Source organism: Takifugu flavidus, chromosome 18 (genome assembly GCF_003711565.1).
Source record: "Takifugu flavidus isolate HTHZ2018 chromosome 18, ASM371156v2, whole genome shotgun sequence".
NCBI classification, from domain to species: domain Eukaryota; kingdom Metazoa; phylum Chordata; class Actinopteri; order Tetraodontiformes; family Tetraodontidae; genus Takifugu; species Takifugu flavidus.
The window spans coordinates 4,896,094-4,919,064 of NC_079537.1; the positions used below are offsets into that span (position 1 = coordinate 4,896,094).

The 22,971-nt window shown below is 50.3% G+C and overlaps 2 protein-coding genes, 1 long non-coding RNA gene and 3 other non-coding genes across 9 annotated transcripts; 2 read left to right on the forward strand and 4 right to left on the reverse strand.

Annotated features, from left to right (window-relative positions):
- Positions 1-339: 339 nt before the first annotated feature.
- Positions 340-8,760, forward strand: LOC130514633 (fas-binding factor 1 homolog). 3 transcript variants are annotated; one of them, XM_057014302.1, is made up of 29 exons: positions 340-794; positions 903-933; positions 1,021-1,151; positions 1,250-1,295; positions 1,376-1,418; positions 1,501-1,551; positions 1,625-1,766; positions 1,847-1,918; positions 2,011-2,055; positions 2,202-2,306; positions 2,381-2,519; positions 2,972-3,114; positions 3,234-3,327; positions 3,412-3,966; positions 4,041-4,106; positions 4,189-4,247; positions 5,650-5,702; positions 5,842-5,967; positions 6,055-6,155; positions 6,249-6,422; positions 6,648-6,755; positions 6,830-7,019; positions 7,107-7,217; positions 7,285-7,461; positions 7,552-7,728; positions 7,803-7,940; positions 8,010-8,109; positions 8,181-8,296; positions 8,536-8,760. In XM_057014302.1, exons 3-29 carry the CDS (start codon positions 1,133-1,135, stop codon positions 8,611-8,613), a joined length of 3,228 nt encoding a protein of 1,075 aa, XP_056870282.1. In that variant the 5' UTR covers positions 340-794; positions 903-933; positions 1,021-1,132; the 3' UTR covers positions 8,614-8,760. The 3 variants fall into 3 exon arrangements, with proteins under 3 accessions (XP_056870282.1, XP_056870280.1, XP_056870281.1); XM_057014300.1 differs by having other exon boundaries at positions 1,104-1,151; XM_057014301.1 differs by having other exon boundaries at positions 1,104-1,151; positions 5,653-5,702.
- Positions 8,473-9,693, reverse strand: LOC130514635 (uncharacterized). Its single transcript, XR_008947027.1, has 4 exons — positions 9,348-9,693; positions 9,132-9,173; positions 8,888-8,948; positions 8,473-8,719 (listed from the first exon to the last, which is right to left on the reverse strand). It is a non-coding gene; the product is annotated as an uncharacterized LOC130514635 (long non-coding RNA).
- Positions 8,786-8,855, reverse strand: LOC130515618 (small nucleolar RNA R38). Its single transcript, XR_008947233.1, has one exon. It is a non-coding gene; the product is annotated as a small nucleolar RNA R38 (small nucleolar RNA).
- LOC130515607 (small nucleolar RNA SNORD49) lies at positions 9,025-9,098 on the reverse strand. The gene has a single exon (XR_008947222.1). It is a non-coding gene; the product is annotated as a small nucleolar RNA SNORD49 (small nucleolar RNA).
- Positions 9,238-9,307, reverse strand: LOC130515606 (small nucleolar RNA R38). Its single transcript, XR_008947221.1, has one exon. It is a non-coding gene; the product is annotated as a small nucleolar RNA R38 (small nucleolar RNA).
- Positions 9,694-10,096: 403 nt separating the features above from the next.
- Positions 10,097-21,564, forward strand: LOC130514634 (sphingosine kinase 1). Of its 2 annotated transcripts, none has more exons than XM_057014303.1 (5): positions 10,097-10,757; positions 15,192-15,341; positions 16,799-16,893; positions 17,533-17,648; positions 18,196-21,564. In XM_057014303.1, the coding sequence occupies exons 1-5, from the start codon at positions 10,331-10,333 to the stop codon at positions 19,103-19,105; spliced, it is 1,698 nt and encodes a 565-aa protein (XP_056870283.1). In that variant the 5' UTR covers positions 10,097-10,330; the 3' UTR covers positions 19,106-21,564. The 2 variants fall into 2 exon arrangements, with proteins under 2 accessions (XP_056870283.1, XP_056870284.1); XM_057014304.1 differs by lacking the exon at positions 10,097-10,757 and adding an exon at positions 13,888-14,235.
- Positions 21,565-22,971: the final 1,407 nt, after the last annotated feature.

Below are 22,971 nucleotides of genomic sequence, written 5' to 3' on the forward strand. Positions count from 1 at the left end.
GGTCAAAATCTACACTCAGAGTTGGCAAATACAAGGTGAGGACAGCAAAGGGGGAATTAAGTGTGTCTGGGGGGGGATTAATACTGCTCAAAATAGATCCCACATCCAACAGGTCTCTACAATCATGTTGGCAGGAGGACAGAACATCATTTTACATGATCAGCGCTTGAAGACAATTAATGCCAAATTAAATATGGCAATTTACAACAAAAGCGTAGTTAAAAAAATATATCCACAAGGGAAAAAAGACGATTTTTGTTTTGTTTAGAATTGCCATTCTGCTCTACCACACTCCAACGTAGGTGGCGGTATTGCACCTCGACGCTGGTGCCACCCGCCTTAACACGCAGAAGAAGAACGCTTGGAGCCCCGACCGAGTAGGTGCCAAAGAAAGTACCGACTCGGCCCAAGTACCTCTATGAAACGTCTCCAAACTGTGCCGTGCCGAGCCGAGTCGTGCTGAGTATGTACTAGTGGAACAGGGGCATTATTTACTGGTCATCTCCGGGGGACATGGGGGTAGCCATGTAGCCTAGCTTAAGCTAAGTGGATAACTAATCCGCCGGCGATAAGTGGTCTAATTCAATCAACGTAAAAAGCAGATAAAATAGCCACAAATGGCCTCAGAACACACAGAAGTTCCACTGTCAGTATAAAAACAAGAGCAAAAGTTGACAAATGTGTCGTGATGCTTGACAAAGGCGCGTTGCACTTTTCAAAGCAAATGGAATTATTTGAAGAAGAAAAGAGTGCCTGAGGTTGGAACGGTCTCGGTGATCCTGCCTGTTGCTATGGTGAGGCCATCACTGGCTGTAGTGTGGTTGCATGGGGACCACTGGCTTTTCTGCTACTTTGTTGTATTCCAGTTGTAAAACAGGTTTTTATTTTAAAAATAATTTCAGGCTTCAAAGACGAAGACCAAAACATTCACAAGTAAGTACAGACATTAAATTTAGGTTGTCTCTGTATGATTACAAAGTTCGTTCTTCACAGCTATAATCTGTATTACTTTTTATATAGGTCCCCACACCCATCAGTTATAGTGATGACCACAGGTACTCAAGAAATATTTAATTAATCAACTTTTAATGGGTTTCACCTAGGTTTATTGGATGATAAGGACTCGCTGGACATGTTGCTTGATGACAAAAGTCAGTTGCCTCTTATTATTTTAAATCAACCTGTATTATCGTTTTGCCACAGTTAATATTAAACAGGTAATGCATTGTGATCATTTGTCAATCAACAGAATATCAAGCAAAAGGTAATGTGGCTCTTGGAAAACCACTGAACCGGTAAGTTTAAGGAGGTAATCCGTTACGACCATGGATCCTAAATTATTCTTCTGATCTTGTGTTTTGTTTCGATTTTCCAGCTCCTCTGACACTGACATGAAGCAGAATCGCTGGAGCAATGAGGTATTTTCACAGACGGAGGAAACAAATGTAACAACCAATCGATTGTTGTTCGAGCTTGTTTTTTTCTTCCCTTATTTCCAAGGACTCTGACATCTCAGATGCAGATCCTGCTGAAATACTGAAGACACTAGTGGTATGAAATATTAGCCAAAAACTCGGAGCCAAAGCAAAGTTTTTGTCTGTACAAACACTTCATCTTTGTGCAGGACTATGATGAGCTGGAGGCTGAACGCTTCCTGTCTTCAAAAAAGCCAACAAAAGCGCCTGCAAAAAATAAGCCATTTGGAATCGAGAAGCCAAAGAGTTACCCAGCCACGGCGGGAAGCGATGTGGAACCAGAGGGGGCAGGTAACTGTCATCAGAACAGATGCAACCATAGAACTGTTAAAACTGCATTCAATCTGTGGCTTCCCTTACCTTTTACTCAGACGTTACAGCGACAGCAAATAGGCCAAACTCTGCCTCTGGTTCTAGTGCAAAGAAGAAGGTCACCTTCACCGGTGAGGGAGCCTCGTGGACTTCGTCCCTCCTGAGGTTTGTGGTACATTGGAGGTGTTTGCTAAGTGCTTTGCTTTGTCTCATCCTGCTGTAGAAGAAGTAGACCTTGAAGCTCTTGGACAGATGTCACATGCGGAAGGTATGACTGAGGAGCTGTTCATTAACCTTTAAACACACATGCGTCGAACCCTGTAACAGTCAGCTGCGTTGCCTAAGTAATGAATTTCTAAAATAAATTTAAAACATACAACTTGTATGAGAAACACGTAATTCCCGCTCATTCAGATAATCGACAAGATGAGCTGCTTTTAAAAGAGACCAAGCCTGGTTCTGGAGGAAACGCTCAAGAGTCCAGACCTTCATCGTCTCCTCTCTTAAAAACTAAAACATGTGAGTCTTCAACAGTTTTCTATTTTTAACTTTTTCCTCCAGTGATGTATTTTTGCCGTGTGTATATTCCTCAGCGGAGTTGGGGAGAAAACGGAACCCCCTTTTGTTCGATGACGACCGCACGGATGACCTGCTGGACGCCCTTGGTTTTGACAGCAACAACAACAACAACTCCAAGAAAACTGAACCGGTTTCATGGCTCAACAATGACGGGTGGGTGCTGCGTTTGCACTAGAGGACAGAGGCTGTGAGAGGCCGTCCTATGCAAGACCGACTATCTAACAGCCGTTAATCTGACCAGACTGGCCACTAAATCAATGACTGTTTGAAGCGATCGCGATCCTGGCAATGTCTCGGGTGACCAGACGTCCCTCTTTGCCTGGACGTGTGCTCTTTTTGACCTAAAAATATGTGGAATGTTGAAATTTTAAAGTGACCGATGTAAATGTGCCTCAGACACATTTACATCGAATTTTCGTTTTGTCTCTTATGTCGTTGGCAAAGTAGTCACGTCCACCTTCTCTACCCTGCTGAAGGGTTTCCCTTTTCTGGTCACCTGAGGATTAATAGATGATTTTTATTTTATTTTATTTTTTTAGAAAAAAGGTCGTTAGATTGATTGTTAAAAAAAAACAAAACTTTGAGACGTTTCTCTCTGACCCCAGGGCTGGACCCCGCCAGAGAGTTCGGACCAGAGTAGATGACATTCTGGAAAATCTGAATTCCTCGCGTCCTTTGGAGCGACCTCAGACCAGAGAGAAGGATCCTCTGGTTGAAGAAAAGCAAAGAGTGAACACTTCTGGGAAAGGTACGTGTGCACCGTGACCTTAGTGTAAATATCCTTTAAAGATGTAGGTGCTGGCCTCCCATGACTTCAGGTCAGTTCCTTTGTTCTGCAACTCTGTATCAAGCTTTTCCCCTGTTCAGGATCAGCTTTGCAAGAGGACCTGGCATTCGGATCCTATCAGCCCTCTTTGGGACCAAAACTTCGAGGGCAACCGTCCAGCAGACCATCTCTCAGGTGTGAGAGCTCTACTGTTCATTTTTGCTATTCAAGAAAGTTTCTGGGTTCAAGAAAATGTTATTAAATTTAATTCTGTCTTAGGTTTTCCTCAGAGGAACCTGACATCAGTTTACCTGAGAAGAAACCCAAACCCACCTCCTCATCCAGAGACCATAGAGCATCTGATTGGTTAGGACTCCGATCAGATGATGACGTCCCAGCAGCGGATGCCATCAACACCAAAACCCCAGCAGAGGCTCCTGTGTTGGAGAGAAGACCTTCCCCAGCTGACACCAACATCACATCTGCTGAGGCAACGAAACGTTCAGCCCCGACGGACGAAGTCGTCAATGAAACCAAGCAGGAATCCCTGAAAAGCCACTTTAAAGAGGAAGACAAAGATGACTGGCTCCCAGGGACACTGAGAAGAAAGGCTCTGTCTGAGTCTGCCTCATCAGAGAGAAGACCCCCCTCGACTGACAGACAGGCCTCGGCCCACACTGATGACGCTGCCAAGGAAGTTCAGCCGGACGCCTCTAAAGACCAACACAAGGGGGAGGAAGATGACTGGTTAGCAGCGGTGCTGAGACGGAAGACGCGCATTAGAGCCGAAGACTCAGGCCCGAGACAGGACCTGGATCTGGAGTCGACCGTCGGGTAGCGTGGATTTACAGCTGTCTTACCGTGCTCGTGTGTCCACTCAGGCTGATTAGTTTATTATGATTCTACAGCAATGATGCCACGTCAGGCGCCCCCAGGGGCCGGCGGGAGTCTCTCCCATCCGTTAAAGAAACGAGGTAGGTGCATCGTCTTTTAGTTTAAGCAGAATGATGTCCCCGTTGGACACAGTCGTGACGCGGTGTTCTGATCCACTGGCAGCTTTCCTGAGCAGCCCGGTCACAGCATTTTCTCCACCGACGAAAAGGGAACCTATCAAGGTACGCCGAGTTCCTCGCCTTCACTCCCAGTTTCTAATACCAGCTGATTTTTCTATTATTTATTGTTTTGGAAGTGAACTTTGGATCCTTATTGCATTCCCTATCCCGCAAACCCAGTACAATACTCCGACTTCAGCCTCACTCTCTGTGCTAAAGTGGAACATCAGACCCTTTTTCCTGGCGGAACCAGGAGTCGTTGATGTTCTGCGAATGTTCTGCCCTTTTAACACTAGAAGTCCCAGCATTTTTCTGTCTACGTAGAAGACCCACACAGAGGCCATTTGGCCTGACCACTTTTCCCGAATACACTAATCACTCATTTTGTTATGGTAATGAGGCTGTTAGTGGCAGTGTGTGGGGTGAGGGGGTCACACCTTACAGAGAATGAGGAATAAAAACACATTCACTCAGAACTGAAGAAGCCTTCTGGATAGAAGGCGAAATGTCTTCAAGCGAAGAAACCCAGTCCAGTTGACAGAGAAAACTACAATGATACAATGACCTGGATGATTGAGAATCTACACAGACAAAAACACATTCTATTCTAAATTGTGGACCTGTGAATGTCCCATGTGACCATAACGACGAGAGAGTTGGCTCAAACCCACTTGGGTAAGAAAGGCCCAAAGGAACAATTATTTCGGCAACAACCCTCCACATCACAACTAGGAAAAAGAGCCAAGTGTCAGGCTAAAATTAAATGTAGGGACAATAATGCAACTGTGCGCTGTGTTGACTGCTACCGATTTACATGTGGGAAATGCCGAAAGGAGCAATGGCAGTGCCAGGATTGTGAGTGACTGCTCAAATGTATTTCACTCATAATGCATGGTTTTTCATTCTTTGTAAATATGCTTGGGTTTCTTTTTCTTTTTTACTATTTTTAGCACAAAAATAACAATTACTTCTGCAACAACCCTCCACACCAAAACTGGGAAAATTGCTTTTCATTCTTTGTAAATATGTTTTGTTTTTTTAACAATAAATGTCAGTGTGTTGATCCCTTCCTTCCTGTTGATCCTTTCCACTGCATACAGCTCATAGTCCAGTTTAAGTCTTTATGGCTATGTTCACTGAGGTATTTATCCACCTCACAACTAAAGCTTGCTCTCAAAAGAACCTCCTGAGCTGTAAGGTATGTCCCCTCCCCCACACAGGTTCAAGTGACTCCGGCCGTGTGCCACTAACAGCCACATTTCCATAACAAAATGAGTGTCCACAGGGGGGACTTGGGGCCAATTGGCCGTCTTGTGGGTTTTCTAGGTAAAAAGGCCAAATGGCCGCTCTCTGGGACTTCTAGTGTTAGGGGGACCAAATAAAGCTCGCTTTTAGAGCTGCTCACTATGCAAACAGGATTTTAATATAAAGAAGTCTTTTTGGTTGTTTCTCCTTTTCATAACAGCAGCTTCACAGCTAAACCGAGTGAGAACTTCAGCAACATCTGGCCAGCAACAGGTAATCTTACATTTGTCAGCTTTTGGGTGGTTCTGTTGATATTAAATTCTTTAAAACTGATATATATTTCCCAGTTTCTGTCAGGAACCACGGTCCCTTTACCTGCCTATTGATTCATTTTTTGATTTCTGTTCTGAAGGTGGTGCAGCTACAAAGTAACTGGGGCCTCACAGAGCCAGGGGATCTACAGAGAGTGAGAGAGAGACAGCAGCAGCCAGGGGGCGATCAGGCTTTACAGGCTCGCATCATCCAGCTGGAAGGACAGGTGCAACACCAAAGGGACATTTAGAGCTGCTGTGTTTTTGCCGAGTAGAGTCTGCATAGTCTGACCCTCCTGTGTGTTGTTGCCCAGGTGAAGACCCTGGAACTGGCCCAAGAACAAAGCAAAATGTTGCTGGAGAATGTCCAGTTAAAGCATAAACAGGAGGTGGAGCTCATGGAAAACACATACAAGTCAGTAAATTACACATGCAAACCCACATGTGCTCCATACCACAAACTATGCGTTGATGTTCTATATTTAGACATGTTTTTCCTGCTTCTCAGGGCTAAAATGAAATGGTTGGAAGAATCGGCAGCCCAGAGAGAGACGCTGGCGCGACAGGAGTGTGAAGACCTGAAGGGACGCCTCTCGGAGCAGCAAGCTGAGTACCAGCGCAAACTGGACCAGGCCAAGCGAGACAGGGACCAGGAGGTGGAGCAACTCAGAGACGTCCACAGGTACGGCAAGATATACAGTCCAATTGAAGCCACTCTTTTATTATTGAATTGATTTATATGCAAAGGAAATGACGAGTAACGCAGCTTCTTTACTAAAAGAAAATTCTTATGATAAAATGTACGTACATGATAGAAATTCAGCTATACTTGAGGGCAGTGCTGGCTGTAGCAGCGCACTGGAAGGCAGCAAAAGACTCGTGCACAATATTTGTATTTACAATCAAGGAACTCGATCTCTGAGATGAGGAAAGACCACGAGGACCAGATCCAGCACCTGAAGCGCTTGAAGAACGATGAGATCGATGTGGTTAAAAGTGCAACCTCCCAGGCAAGGTATGTGGGTTCCTTTCTCTCCCCTTGTTTAAAACCGCACAAATAAACATGTTCCTGCTTTTTCTGCCCCCCAGGTCTCTCACAGTTGTCACCGAGCAGATGGAGCAGTTCTCCTCTCACCTCGGAGAGCTCTGCTCTTTCTCGGTGATGCAGGACCGTCTGGCAGAGCAGCAGAAAGCCGCGGTGGAGGAGAGGGCGTTCCTGAAGGACATCATCTCCAGGATGCACACGCAGCTCAGAGAGCAGGAGAGGCAGCTCGAGAAGGTGAGGACGGAGCTGGCTTCACCGCGGTGCTTTCAAGCGCCGCCGCAGCGCGGTGGAGACGCGCAAACACATTTTTCTGTGCCTTAGGAACGGTGGAAGGCGACGGCGGAAGAGGCCAAGGCCGAGTCGATCCGAAGGTGCTTGGAGGAAGAGCGACGCGCCGTCGGCAAAGAGAAAGAGGAGCTGGAAAGAGCTAAGGTGAGGACGATCTAGTGCACTCCATCTGAGAGCATGTGCCGGGCGCGCTGACCTCTATCTGCGTCAGAGCGCACTCGTGGAGGAGCAGGCGTCGGTGATGGAGCACTGCGCAGCGGAGAGGAGGAGGCTGGATGCCGAGTGGGCCAACTTCCACAGCGCCGAGAAGCAGAGGCAGGAGCAGCTGGAGAAGGAGGTCAGCGGCCTGCTGGAGAAGAGAGAGAGCGCCATCATCAGTCTGGCCAACGTCAGTGTTTACGCTCCGGTTTTACACGCTGCTGTTGTTGGGACTGATTCGGGATGCCTCTGCGCGTGTCAACATTATGGGATGTTGTAGGAACAAGCTGAACTGAAGGTTCACGCGGCAGAGCTGAAGCAAAAGGAGAACGCTTTGGCACAAGAGAGGGAGAGTTTGGAACAGCTGAGGGAAGAGCTGGAGAGCAGCAAGAAGAAAATTGGCAGCATGGAATCCAGACTCAACACCCAGATCCAGGAGGTGGAGGCTCTCAGAAAGGTAACCCCCCCCCAATGATCTTCCAAACGTTAATAGGAGTAAAATGTAACCCCTCCATCTTCTGTACTTGGCAGCTGGCTGTCCAAAAGTATGAGAAGGGAGAGCACGCACTACAGGAAGCCAAGAGCGTGGAGGCGGAGCATGAGGCGCAGCTCACCGACATCCACAGGCGGAAAGAGCAGCTGTGGAAGCGGGAACAGCACGTCCTGCAGGCATGTGTCATCACCGACGGGAGGATCAGGGGCCCATCTGGTCTGAACACTGACCCTTCTGACACACAGGAGCAGTTGAGGATCAGTCAAGTGCAGAAGGTGTCGGAGCAGTGGAGAACTGAGCCTCCAGTCACAGCTGCACCTCGGGTGGAACCATCCATTTTGCCAGGTTAGATCAGATTCAGTGACTCCACGGAATAATTTAATATGGAGCAAAGGACAAAAATTGTCTATCTGCAGATCTGTATCCACCATTGCCAAGCCCTGCATGTCCACCCCCCTCCAACCCCGCCCTGGACCAAGAGTCCATGTGTTACGATGCTTTTGTTGCCATGTGGGGGTACATGGCACAGAAGGTAACGCCTCACACTCCACGTGTACATACTTTATAACCAACATGTACCGTTAGTGTTTGAGAACTTATCTATCATTTACTTGTGAGTTTAGATGTGGTTCAAAAGCAATTAACTTCTCAGATTAAGATGTTTAGCTGAATTTGCCTTCATGCGAAACAAGAGTTGACACAGACGACTTGTTTGAACATGCTTTTATTAATCTTTTCTCCTAACCGACCTGAAATGTCTTATGCCCACAGGACCAAGGAAACCTTCAAGAGGAGAAGATCTATTTAGAAAATTTAAAGAGAATGCTTGCACACACAGGCCATCAGTGATTTAGCTATAGTGGCGTTACAATTTTGTATCAGTGCTTTCTTGTTATGTTCATGGTGGCACCGGTCTTCTGGATCAAGCCCGTGTCCACTCCGCCATAGTTTGTACCTGAAGTCAGAAGTAAAGGAGATGGTTACAACACAAAAAAAGTATGCCGTCCTTGTGTCTCAGCACTTGAGCCTCAGGTTACCATGACTCCACACTTAGGTTCAGACAGGGATAACTTGTATCATCATGGGCTCCATCGTGTTTTACTGTAGGCCTTGCTTCATTTACCTGTTCTCCTTTCAACGCCCACGTGCCATCTTGCGGGTTTCGACGTAGCAGAGGCAAACACCTGTAAGGAGACATTTGCATCACATATTGGATCACATAACCGGATTAAGAGTCACCAAAGACTAGGTTTGCAGGTTTCTCAGAGCAGCTTGTGCCATCGTCAGTTATCGTGTCAGACGGCACTTCCTATGCAGCACTTCTCATCACTGAAACCAACTGGAATCCTGAACGTGTTAGTACCAACCTTTCGCTACTCCTTCATCCACACGTGGAATAGAAGATCGGCCTGCAACAGAACAATTTTTTTCCCATTACCGATTGTAAACACTATAATACGCGATAACACACGACTGTGCAGATCAGATACCATTGTGTCCACACTTAATTCAGACAGGGATAACAAAATCATCATATGCACCGCAGACGGTTAAAAACAAAGCAAGCAGCTATTCAACATTACCTTTTATTTGCAACATTAAGATGAGCAAGAATGATGAGTAAAGAAGTCAGTCCGGCGTGGTCTTGCAGCACGTGCGGGTTAGCCTCAGTAGTGGCTAACGGCTAATAGGGCCGCATATTTCTTCATAACCGCCTCCGGTACACTCGAATTGCCCCAACTAGAGATCAGATTACCTGTTCATGGCGGCTCATCTACATAAAAATCCGGACCAACGTATAAATTTATCCCTGCATATGAAAGCAGCATAATGGTGCCTTCTCACGGACAACCTTCACGCCGCCAGCACAGAGCGCGAGACAGGAAGTTCGGCAAAGTAGGCAGATATGTAGCGGCCACGTCATTACCCACGTGACATCCGTGGGCGTGGCAGAAGTTGCTCTATTTATTACAACTATGAGAGTAATATTTATTACTCCCTATTCTTTTTAGTATCTCCCTCATACCAAAATATACTTTTAGGAAAAAACTAATTTTCTCCAGGCAACTCTTGAAGGGCACGCTGCGAGATGTTTATTATGCAAATATTTTTAAACGTATATCTGCTAAATGAGGGGATAAAACAAACCTCCCGATGTTTTCTTTAAGGTTTAAACGTCTGGTGACGTCTAAGAGAGATCAAACCAATTTTGCTAAAATTGGCCTCCTCTTACTTCGATTTATGTGGTTAAAAAATTACACAAAAAGAGGAGAACTGGTTAGATTTGTAAGATAAAACATCTTGGCCGGGTCAACTTTAAATTAGCTGAGTGATTGACGCCACCTGGGGTCAGAGCAGGCGCGCAAAAGTGTTCCGAGGAGAGCGGAGCGACACTCCTCCATCACTGCCATTCCTTGTTTCGGTCACTAGGGAGAGACTCTGGACTAGGAAAGATGCTGTAAGACACTCAAAGAGTCCCACAGCAGGCAGGCACAGGCTCACAGTTCGCAGCGCACCGCCATCCGCACACCGGCCTGCGGGACGCGCCGCGCTCTCTCCGTCCGGGATGGAGAAAGACGCATCTGAACCGGACCCATCCCGCCACCGGAACGGGCCGGTGGGCGTGTTGTACGGGGAGTTCACCGACATGCTGAACGACAGGGTCCGGTACTCGGTCAGCTTGACGGAGAGCGCCCTGTCCATCCAGAAGATCTCCGCGTCACCCGGCCGGACGAAGGTAGTGTTTCACCTGGCGGACTGTGTCGGCTGCCGGGCGCACGGAGGGCCGGACGGCGCGGACGCCGGGGCCTACTTCACCGCCTATTTCTACCCGTTCAAGAGGCGGTGGATGAGCGCCGGGGTGGCCCGGCAGAGAGTGGAGCAGTGCTTTCGGGTCGCGCTGGTCCAGGACCCGGTCGCGAACCTGCGGGAGGCGGAGATGTGGGCTCGGGCCATCAGGGAGGCTTCGGCGCTGCAGGCGCCCCGGAGAGACGGTGAGTGGGGGGAAAGCAGCCCCTTAACATGGCAACCCGCAGGTCATCGGTGTCTTTGGATGCAACTTTGTGTGCGTTCTCCTCGCGTGCGCGCGCGTGCTTTTGTTTTTTTAACTTCAAGTTTCAACCTGCAATTCCCACGATCCACCCTGTTGCTACAAACTGGTCCGACGTGGTGCACACATTCCTCCCAGTAACCTGCTCCACCTGCCCCGAAAGGTGATCAGCAGCCTCTTTCATGGAATTTGGAGCACAAAAGAGCTCATTTACAGGCTTTAAATGGCTCAACCCTCCCACCACAACACCGCAGGGCCTGTTCTCCATCCCGCTTTTCTTGTCGGTCTCGTCGGGTTCCGTCGTCTCCCTCTGTTTAAAATAGCCGTGTCCTCGGCTTCCTTTGTCTTTCCAACCTCATTAGCGCCTCTGTGCCACCCCGGGACACCACCAGAGAGTAATTAACGCCAACGCCGCACGAAAAGTGTTTATGTGGCTGATTCTGTCAATCATCTGGGAGGAAAGAGGTACCCGGCTGTTGCTCACGCCAAATAATTGGATGCAAAAGCTCCACGTCGGCTCCTGTGGCGCCCCCCCATTCCCATTCCCGGTTCACATGAGAGGCTGTTTAAAGTATGAAGAGAAGAGGAGCTCCGGATATTTGACCTGACGGTGAAGAATCGGGAATGTTGGACGGGAGGACATTAATGGAAGGAGGTCAGGGGCCTCCAGGTGCAGGAGGGGCCGGCGACGAAGAGGAGCGTCTTCCTCTGTTCTCCAGCCAGCTCCAGGCGCCCTGAGGTAACCTGAGAGCATCACCAGGGCCCGCCCATCAACGCGCTGCCGCTCATCAAGCGGATCATCTAAACTCTCTCTTTTATTCTATTTTGTCTCTTCTCCCCCTCCCCAGCTCAGCTTCCCAGTCAGGACGCGACGGCATCATTAATGGATGAGCTTGTTTTAGCGTTCCCGGATCGGGGCCAGCCAATAATAAAGCATTTAGCAGCATATTTGATGTGATGCAGCGCCCGCCCTCACCTCAGCGATACGAACTCACCCCTTTTGGCGTATTTACCCCCCCGTTCATTGCGCACCACCTCAGCTGGCCGTGCAGGAGCAACGGTTGGATGAAGAGTGCCGGACGGGCGCCGCTCCTGATTGATGCCGAGGCGTCGAAGGCTGCAGAGCCAGAGCCTCAGAGGCTGTTTCACTTCCAGTGAGGGTTCATTGGAACCAATGAGCTGTGAATAATGGAGCGCATACGCGGCGATATAGACCCGCGCTGTGCCCCCCCCCCCCCCGGAAGAACCTCGGTGAGATCACAGGCAAAGGGAGGAGTTGATGGTTACCGGGTCTGACTTTACTCCAGCCGTCTCCCGGGAGACCAGCTGCATATTTAATGCTGTTCGCTGTAGGTGGCTGCTTGCTTTTGATTGCGTTAGCGCAATATTCCGAAATCCGCAAGCGGCTGCCAGCCCCAGTCCGGCATAAGCCTCCCCCCTCGTCACCGCGCGACCTCTGACCCCCGCCGCCGCAGCATCTCGGTCCCCGAGGAGCCCCCGTCCCCGGTTCGGTGACAAGCGGCTGCGATGGCCTGTCAGCGGCCGCCGCCTCTGGCCTGGCGACGCATCAGCGGCCGCCGGAGCTCGTGCGCTCCGGAGCGGGAACAGACGCTCCGACCTTGGAGCGTCACCTGGTTGACAGTCCCGTCTGGATGCGGAGCCGCCGCTGAAGGACGCCGACACGTCCCACGTGTTTGTTTTTCCCCCCGTGAGGCTTTTCCGAGCTGTGTAAATCCCACCTGCGCTGAAGGGGCAGCAGTGTTCAGGAGCCATCGGGATACTGATGTGGCGGCGGGATGACGGCTCATCTCCGGTGTGTGTGTGTGTGTGTGTGTGTGTGTGTGTGTGTTTGTGGAAAATGTGGACAGGATCTGTCTGCAGGTTTTAGCCTTCATGTCACAGACTTTACACAGACACACACACCACACACACACACACACCCTTATCCCTCCAAATCGATCTTCCTGACACACACGGCAGGCGTGCATTGGTTCTGCTATCCTTGTGGGGTCTTTTTCATTCATCTGTGCAGCCTCATCAACAATCTTCGTGTTATTATTTTTAGAGTTGTGTTTTGCAAACGCCCCCCTTCCCCACTGTCTACACTTGTGCCTTTTATGGTTTGAACATGATCAGAAGGTGAAAACGTAACAACTTAAAACACGAGAGTGGGAGAAATGATAAATTAAAGTCGCTTTCATTATTTTTTCCTAGTAATTATCTGACCATCCTGGATCTGCGTCACCGTCTAAAACCTTAGAGCAGTTAATGACATGCAGTTTTCTCCTCATACCAGCCTTGTTGCTCAGATTAAATACCCATTTTCATGCGTATATCTCCCATTATTAAGTCTAATTAAAGTAAATGTAATAAAAGCCCCTCCACCGCCTGTTTTCTGGGCACATTCAGGTTATTTCAGGCCAAGTTGCTGTTTTTGCGGCGGTTCAAAGACCCGGGGACACGCGGGCCGCCGCTGGTGCGAGCAAAGCACACGGAGGGGGAAAAGAAACGAGCTAAATTCCCATGTGAGAGCCGCGGGAGGAGGATGCAAACACGTTTGTTGAGTGTTGACATTTGAAGGCCTCCTGTGGGTTAATGCAGGGTGTTGGGGCTGTTGAGCCCAGCATACTTGAGTGTCAAAAGGCTGTTTCCACTCTGTTCTGGACGCCTATACAGCAGCTTTTGTCCCTCAAAGCCACATTGTGTGCCGACACAATAGCTACCTTGTATTCGTGCGTGTGTGTTTGCGTATGGAAGCCGGGGATCACATCTGCCCGTGTGTTTTCACACTCCGCCCTCGCTCTTCCCGAAGCGTTTTGCACCTCTTTCCCCGAGAGGTTTCGCTAACGTCTCCTCGCGTGAGTCGAGGCGGCCGGTATATGACAGCCTCCCTCCAAACCCGCTCGCTTTTTGGGCCGCTTCAACTGTGCGAACAGTCATCGCCCACAGCTAAAAACTGGTGGAAATTGATAGTTTCTGCCCTGGGCAAACACCAAAAATAGCCTCTGCCCACTCTGATCCACTCAGACGTGCTCTCTGGTGAGTCTGTGTCTATTTTAAAGGTCAAGGACGTCTGCAGAAAAAGCCAGCGGCTCCTTTTGAGTGGCTGCATTGCATCAGAACCAACCTGATCACCGGAGGAGGTGGAGGAGCCATCTCTGCATTGGCTGATGGGATATCGCAACCAGAAAATTAGCATTTAGAGTCATTTAAAGCCACCACCCACAGCTAATTTTTGCCTCCGTTTGGATATTTCCTCCTCGGAGGGAGATAAGACCGACACCAGGGGCTCGTCAGAAATCTGCTATAGGCTAATGATATGTTTGAGCGCAGTGATGCTACTTTAAGATCAAACATTTAGTGTGTTTTTTAGCATCACATGACTTTGGAAAATTCCTTCCACTGTGGAATCGGAAGCTGGGGTAAGCCCACAAAACCACCTCTGCTCGGTTTATTCTAGGAATCATCTTCCGTTTGTTTGGATGCAAGTTTATGAAGGCATCGACACGTCTGTCCCACTCTAACGGGTTTAAAAAGCAACAATATCACCATTGAAAGACAACTTTAACAGCCTGTTACGCAACAGGTGCAAAAACAGCCTCGACGCTAGCCAGCACTGGTATTTACTTACCCCCGCCTTCAAATGGAACTCTTAGAGCTGTTTACTTATGTTGTGAAGTCATGTAGGGGAAACTTACTTAACCTGTTTATCAAAAGTTTGCTTGTTCTCATGTATAATTAGTGTTTTTACAGGCCAGCCAGAAGTAAACGAGCCCAAACTTTTAGTGTCCACAGCCATGGAAGTGGTGTTTATCCTGCATTAGCCAACCTGCCCTTAGCTTAGCTTAACAAACGGTTGGCAAATAAATATCACCGGTTTCTTGGGTGGAACTCACAAAACCAGAAACTCTTAATCTTTTTAAACATGTGTGCTACCTGCTAACTGGTTGCTAGCTGCCATTTCAGCAGGCGCAGTGTGGTATCGTTGTATTAACCCAGCTCTCACATGTTTCATTTATGACTTTTATCATTTATTGACAACTTCCATCTAACTCGGTTATTGTATAAGTTTATTTTTATACCTCCCCTTTTCCCCCAACCTGATAAAGACATCTGAAAGGTAAGCCTAGCGTCCCAGCTATGAAATGCCCTCGAGCAAAGTGCTAAGTGCAGATTTCTCCCTGAGCAACAGGAGGATGTTCTCAAGAGTCTGAATAAAGTGTCACCAACTATTAATAACAATTAATATATTCCCTCTGAAGCACGTTAGTCTGGATTTGTCCAATAAAACTGCACCTCACATTAGCATTTAGCCTCCCTCTATGCTAGCCTTAATCTGTAGACTGGTGGTCTCATTTCCGCCCTTGCTCACGTGCAGGTGTGGTGTACAGCGAGGTGCGTCGGCCCTGCAGGGTCATGATCCTGGTCAACCCTCACAGCGGCCGCGGCCAGGCCCTCCAGCTCTTCAGCGGCCACGTCCAGGGGATGCTCACCGAGGCCGCCGTGCCCTATAAGCTCGTCATCACAGGTCAGCGGCGCTCACGCACGTACCGCAAACCCTCATCCTGGTGCATTCCTGATGTCATCCAGATTCCAAACTCACACACACACACCCCTGAAGATGGAGCTCACGCACACTGAAGTTCATTAAAATCATGTTTCAGTCTCTCCGGCTGTTCCGCGTCTGCGACGCCGTCAAATGGCGGCGGCCTTCGGCGGCGTCTGCCGCGCGACGCTGCTGCCATCACAGGCGCTCAACTCCAAGTGAACCTTTTTGGGAATAACAACGAGCTGTCAGGAAACGGGGGCAGACTTCAATGCCAGAGGAAGAGGGAAGCGAAAACACCACATCATATGGGTTTTTAGCTCCCGCTTTAGCTCGACAGCTAACGCCGCCTGACAGAACCGGCGGGTTCTCTTGTAACCGCGGAGGGAAAGGCTGTTGTGTTTGTTCTGCTTGTTTACCCCAGTGCTGACGCGCGCGCTTCTGTTTGGACTCCTGGGGCTTCGAGGAAGGTCGGCGGATGAATAGAGATGAGCTCTTCCTGACGTCGAGGAAGAAAACAGGAAAGAGAAAGGGGGGGGAAATGGGTCGGCGACAGACTGTGCTGAGATGGTCAGGAGCAGGAGCGAGCGAGGGGTTTTCGCCGGGACCGCAACGCGTGTGGCGCAGCCTCGCCCCGGGGAGGGCCGTGTTCCTGCGGAGGCTCCTCCTGTGTCAGCATGTAGCTTCTACATACTGTATGAAGCCTCGGCTCCGTCCTCACCCTGGGTGACCTCCCAGCACGGCGCCCGCAGAGGCTGCAGCAAGCAGGAGAATCCATGGAGCCCGTCCGAACCGGTCCCACGTCGAGGTGGACCGTGGCCGCGACACGGGGGTTAGCACGTAGCATCTGTAGCCCCGCGGCAGGGCGGCCCTCTGCCATTTGAAACATCAAAGGGGTCATTTCGGCCTCAGCTCTGCTGACGTCGTCACATTCGCAGAGCGGCGACACGTTATAGATCTGTTACATCATTTAAGGTCCACACACTCATATCTGCCCAGAGTGGATCAATAGAGGCAGGAGCCCGGCGCCGCCGCCATCGCCGCCTCCGGTTCCACGCCGGTTGTTTGCCAGCAGCCTCTGGAGCGAAGCTCCGGCCCGCCCGGAGTGCTGACTCGGCTCCGAGGAGCAGCTCCTCCTCTAAGGGAGTTTAAGCTTGCTTCCTTCGTGATGGCACAACCCCCCCACGAGCTCACAGAAGAGCAAGCGCATTAAGCGCCACTTACGCTACGCCGCGCACGCTAACCTCGAACACGTGCGCACACGCTGGCGAGCCACAGATGTTTCCGGGCCGTCTAAGCCCCGCCCCATTGGCCGCCGACCACGCGGAGGGGGAGCAGAACCTCTCTGAGTAATCCCCCTCCCCCTCGGCGCGTCTTCTCTCCCCTCCCGTCCTCGACCCGGTTTGCATTGACATTTGTCCTTCTCCGTGTTTGTCCAGAACACCAGAACCACGCACGGGAGCTGGTGAGGAAGGCCGACCTGTCGCAGTGGGACGCTCTGGTGATCATGTCGGGAGACGGGCTGCTGTTCGAGGTCGGCGGCGCTTTCAGCGCTAATCAATAAACTCTCTCTTGGGGTTCCACTGCAAACGCAGACACTTGAACGCACCGTTTCAGCTTCGGCTTCGTTTCTGCAGGATTATTCTCATTACTGTTGTTATTTTCTTCTTTTTTCATCAAGTAGCACAACATCATTTATACAACCGCAAACATTTCTCTCCTTTAATGATTTAATCCTGTTGGAGGAAACCGGATCAGCGGGCCTGGTTTCTCCCTAAAACTCTCCGTGTGCACGTTAATCCGATTTATTTCTGTAGTTCTTTTATATCTGGATGGGCTGAAACAAAAGGGAGCGCTGTCGCCTGAATGTGAGCGGGCGACAATAAGCAGCAGTGGAAACTAGCATCAGCCCAGGCTAAAACTCACGTCATTACTTATTCCTACGTTCCTGAAGTGCACGTAAAGGCATCGGACCTGATCCGATTCCTCCCAGGTGCTCTTTTATCACCCCTCTGTTTTACCATTTCTTCAGGTTTATTTTGGAATAAAAACCCTCATTTCAACTCTGTCGTCCGTGACTGGACCAGATTCTTGATGTAGTCACATGGAATCTCTGATGGGTGCATATGCAGCACCCTGATGTGGCTCCTTTGCCCTGTTCTGTTCCATCCAGGTGATCAATGGTCTGATGGACAGGGAGGACTGGGAGCAGGCCATCCAGACCCCTCTGGGCATCCTGCCGGGGGGCTCAGGTAACGCCCTGGCTGCCTCCGTCCACCACTATTCACAGTGAGTCCGTCTGCTAATGAGCTATTTAAATGCATGAATCAACAGAGAGAGAACATTCCTCCTTTTACTCTTAAAAAAGGGATTTATCTCCTTGTTCTGTGACTATACTGGAGGGAGGGGGGGTCGCTGAGGTCGTCTCAGCAGCAGATAACTCAGAGGGGTGATGTCGTGTGTTTAGGAGCAGGCGGCGCTTCCGCCATTGTTCCTCCGCAGGTTCTGGAGAACCTCCTGGTGCTAAATTTAAGACGGAACACAGGGACCCACTTCCCAACTGTGGCTGGGGCTGAACTTCAGCACCTGAAGTCTCCTCCTAATGAGCCCGTTTGGCTGTTGAGACCAAATGCCACCGAAGGAATTTTTAAAAACCTCGAGCGCTTCCTTCAGAATTACCAAGGAAAAAGCATTGCAACAACCCAGGTCCCTAAAAAGGCACCTAGTCTGGGGGGTCTTTCATAAGGATGGGGGGGGGCTGGAGAACTGGGTGGTGGAGCACAGTCTTTTACCCGGGGAAAAAGGGGCTGGGTTCACGTCATCATCTCGCCCTCAGGTCTCCTCCGGCGTGGAACGAAGAGCTGCTCCTCAGCTGCGGGTTCCTGCTGTGCAAAGGTCTGGTGGGGCCCCTGGACCTGGTCTCCATCCACCTGGCCTCCCAGCAGCGCCTCTTCTCCTTCCTGTCCCTGGCCTGGGGCTTCGTGGCCGACGTGGACATCGAGAGCGAGAAGTACCGTCACGTGGGGGCCATCCGCTTCCTGATGGGCACGCTGGTGCGCCTGGCCACCCTCCGAGTGTACCAGGGCCGGCTGGCGTACCTGCCCGTGAAGGAGGCGCCGAGATACCCCAAAGGGAACGCCAAGGCCGTCCACCCCCCCGCCGCGCCCCAGCGCCCCTCCCTCTGCTCTTCCCTCCCGTGCCAGCTGCTCCCGAACGCCTCTCCCAACCAGAACTCCCACCGCAATCACACGAGCGCCAACTCCAACCACAACAGCATCGCCAACTCCTCCAACAACGCCATCACCACGAAAAGAGCCGAAGCCCAAAGCGGCGGCAGATCCGGAGCGCCGCCGGACTCCCTCCTCGCCGGCCTGGACCAGCCGGTCCCGGAGGGCTGGACGGTGGTGCGGGAGGAAGACTTTGTGCTGGTCCTGGCCATTTACCAGTCGCACCTCGCTGAGGACCTGTGGACGGCCCCCGGCGCCAGCGCGGACGACGGCTTCATCCACCTGTTCTACGTGACGGCGGGCATCTCCCGTCCCGCCCTCCTGCGGCTGTTCCTCGCCATGGAGAAGGGCGCCCACTTGGCGTGCGGCTGCCCTCACCTGGTGTACGAGAAGGTGAGGGCGCTGCGGCTGGAGCCCATCTCCCCGCAGGGCATGATCACCGTGGACGGGGAGATGGTGGAGTACGGGCCGGTGGAGGCCCAGATCCACCCGGGACTCGCCAGGCTCGTGTGCGGATGAGCCCGGAGCGTCCGACCGTCGTTCCGTATGCTGTGTTTTCAGAAGTGCCAAAGATTATTTGCCTCGAAAATGTCTATTTTTTCTACTGAAACCACAGAATCTCCTATTTTCCACTCGATCCGGTCCCCGCCGCTGCTGGCTGGTCCGAGCTCAGAGCGAGATGGGGGGGGGGGGCGTTGCGCACGAGAGCAACATTCACGTGCGTTTTAGTGCAGCGGAGCGTGTGCGTGAGGAGGTTCGGCACGCCGCAGCTGAGGAGTGCATTGTGCACTCCGCTGTCTGACCTCATAAGCTCCACACATGAAGAGAAGCACACTTTATTCCAAGCCCCGCCCCCTCCCGGCGGGCCTGCCATCCCTCTACGGGGGGCCGCGCTTCCTTAACTGATGGAAATCCTCCGGAGAGGGATTTGAATATGGAAAAACACAAATCTTTAATCTTTGGAGAGGTTATGTAAAGAGGGAAAGTCCAACAATGCGGATTACGACCTGGCAGCAGCGTCTGTCCAGTGGAGCAGAGAGCGGCCCGGCCCGGCCCGGCCCGGGTCACCTCGGCTCACCTGTCCACACTTCTGCACACACCACACGCTCTCCCTGTTCCTTTCCCCATCCCCCATCCCTTGCACAGAGATCACACACACACATCTCTGCTGTGCTCCATGGGGGGGGGGATGGGCGGGATGATGATGGCGATTATTGCTTCTCCTCATTTAGTGAACTTCTCCCTCTTTGGATTGATCTTCTCTTAAAGCCTAAATAGGCCCTAAATATTCGGATTTATGGCCTCTGTATTGTGCACCGGTCCACGGAGGAGCGATCGATGGCAGCTCCAGGAAGCGTGGCGGTCTGTCAGCGCTGTGGTGATGAGCATTAGTGCACCGGCCTAGAGGGGAGCCTCTCTCTCACACACACACACACACTCTCCATCTCCCTCACACCCCAGAGAAGGAGACCAATTAATTGGGTTGGATGAAACGCTAATTAAAAGCTTTTCCATGACTAACAATCCAGTGGCTGCAGCAGTCATGTGGGGGAACGGCTGAAATCTTCCCATTCCCAACCATCAAGCAGAGGAGGGTCTCCTTAGGGAGCGTGTGACAATCGGCGGAGCGCTGTCTGAACGCAGCGTCTCACTTTATCTGCATGGACAGGCGGACTGCTGCTGGTGTGCAGGAGACGAGCCGCTGTAAATAAATAAGCGGCCGACTACTCAAAAAGGAAGCAGAAGGATCCGATGTTTTTAGACCTGATTTTCCTCATCTCCTCGAGTGGTTCAGTGGGATATCCTGCTGTCCTAACGAAAGAAAAACAACCCCCTCACTTGACGTTACACTCCCTCTTTCAGTTGCAGTACTTGAAGTCGCCCTCTTCCATCCTCGATGATCGCTGCGGTGCCATTTCTTTTGCCTTTATTTCTGGGATTTCCACATGACTTGTACTGTATTGAAGTCTAAAGTATCCGTGTGTTTTCTGTGAAGCTGCCTGGGAGCTGGATGCTTCGTTACCTTCTCATGAAATTGCAGCCCGCTGAGGTGTCTGAGCACCGCCTCGCGAGGTCAGGCATCAGCTATGCAACTGCCTTGTCATGGCTGCAGGAGCGCGGGGCGGGCGCGCCCCCTGCTGGTCGTCCCTGCGCACGACAACGATGCCGGGGGTGAAAGGTGTGGTTGCAGCGGAACCCTCCAGGCCTCCACCTCGGTCCCTCTTCTCCTCTGCCCCTCCTCAGCCGCTGCATTCTTCCATCATGCATTATGGTGACCATAATCCGTACTTGAAAATTTGACCTTATTGAAGCACAAAGCTGCAGACAATATGAGTGTTGGTGTTTTTCCATGGGGCTACATGTTACTGTTAAACTGTTTAATCCACAGGCTGCTTTAAGGTCGCAGCAGCTGTCTTATACAGATGTTAATATTTGTCTTTGTAAGAAGAAGAAAACCCGTTTTGTAACTTATTTAGCAGTTGTGTCTATTAGTGTGAGCTGCAAATATTCTCAATGAAGCTTTTTGTGATTTCATGTCATGCAGTAAAAATCCCACCAATCAAACGCCTGACGTCAGCGACAGAGCGGGGGTGAATGTCAAAACTCCAGTTCCCCCGATTTTCATCAACCGGTTTAAGTGCAGTAGATGATGTGCGGATGTGTGTAAGCGAAGAAAGGGTTAAACAAGCTTCTTCAGAAAGTGCCTTAGCAATGACCTAAGATAGATGTTAAAGCTGTTGCACGGGGAAAAGAAACGTGATCACCACGTTTTAGCAGTGAGGGACAAATCATTGTGTTGGTGTCACACGGATATCATATCTATGCTGAAGAAACGCCCTGCAGGCCTGAGCCTGTCGACCTGTGAAATAAGGAAGCGTTGCATCCATTGCATTGGCTGTGGACGATCAGATATCCTGCGTTTTTGTAATTTCTCATTAATACTTATTTTTAAAAGATAATAAACATATTCAAACAGACCAATCGCTCCTCTCTGCCTGGTTCATTCACTCGGATTTTTAGATGATCTGATCCAGGAGCAGCGATGAGTCTTATTCCGGAGCAGCAGGGAGGGGCGAATCCAGGCCCCAGCTTTGCGTCCTTCCGGGCAGAAACTGCTTTCACCAAGGGAAGGGGATTAATTTATTATTTATGTCTCTAAAACATCTTAGTAAAATCAGATTCGTGATTTTCGGATGTTCGTGATTCGTTTGTAAACGTTTCCGTGTATCGGATGCAGTGCACTTCGCATTGCTGCCCACTAGAGGGAGACAAAGGTCGCCTTTATGACCATGGCGGAATAACTGAGGTCATCTCGTGTTGGAATAACTGCTGTTTATTTACATAAAATGCAAATGTGATCACTGGATTCCACAAGAGTTTGAATACCGAGTATACACCGACACCTAAAAACCCCCGTTGTATAACGCATAACTTGAGAACCTTGTTAAATTCTTACTTCTAAAGATTTAATTGTCACGCTTTTATTTGATTTCTATTTTACATGCGTTCTGTCCGAGGGCACCAGCAGGACCAGATCCTGCTGTGTAGCGTACATGATCGTACTCTTTTATTCGGGACTATTTCAGTCTTGATGAGCTCCGTGGGCAACAGTGGCCTCCACATCCTACACTATGTCAAACCTGATGACGGTGGAACAATGAAGCACCGTCTCATCTGGAGAGGAGCTGCATGGGTAATTAGGCGAGGACATGGCTCTGCAGATGAGGATGGATCCCTGCATCTTCCACTCCATTAGGAATGTCTGGGAAAACTGCTTCAACCCCTGGATGAAAGGCAAAGGTAACCCTCCACAGGCGACTGTGCAGGTGGAACACTGAATCTGCTCTGGGTGAATTAACGTTCCTGTCGTGGGTTAATGAAGCTGCGCCCAGAGACGCCCCGTCCGTCAGCGTCACCTTTCCCGTGACCTTTTCTTCCAGGATTAATTAAACATCGCTCTGAATATCAGCTGCAGACCAGATGAGGTGACTATTGGGCGTCTGTGTCTTTTATCGCCCTTTTTTCATTCCTCAATAGAGAGATAAATACTGTTTCCTCCCAGGACTGCATCACAACGGCCGCCAACGCCAACCAAACCTGTGCACCTTGAACACATTAAGGAGTTTTAATAATAATCCCTCGTCTGTTCCAATGATTTGGCTCTCAACACCTGCATCCCACCCCGAACACCGAGCAGTTCAAGGTTTCAGACGATATTCGTGAGTGGTTTGATGAACACGCCTAATTTTCGCCTTTTGGGACCTTGCGCCACAATGGCGCCCCCTGTCGACACCACGCGGCGTTACAATGAGAATCAGATCCCGGAGGCCTGCGAATACATTTATGCCACGTCAGTCAGAAAAATAGGATTTTGTCACCTGTGA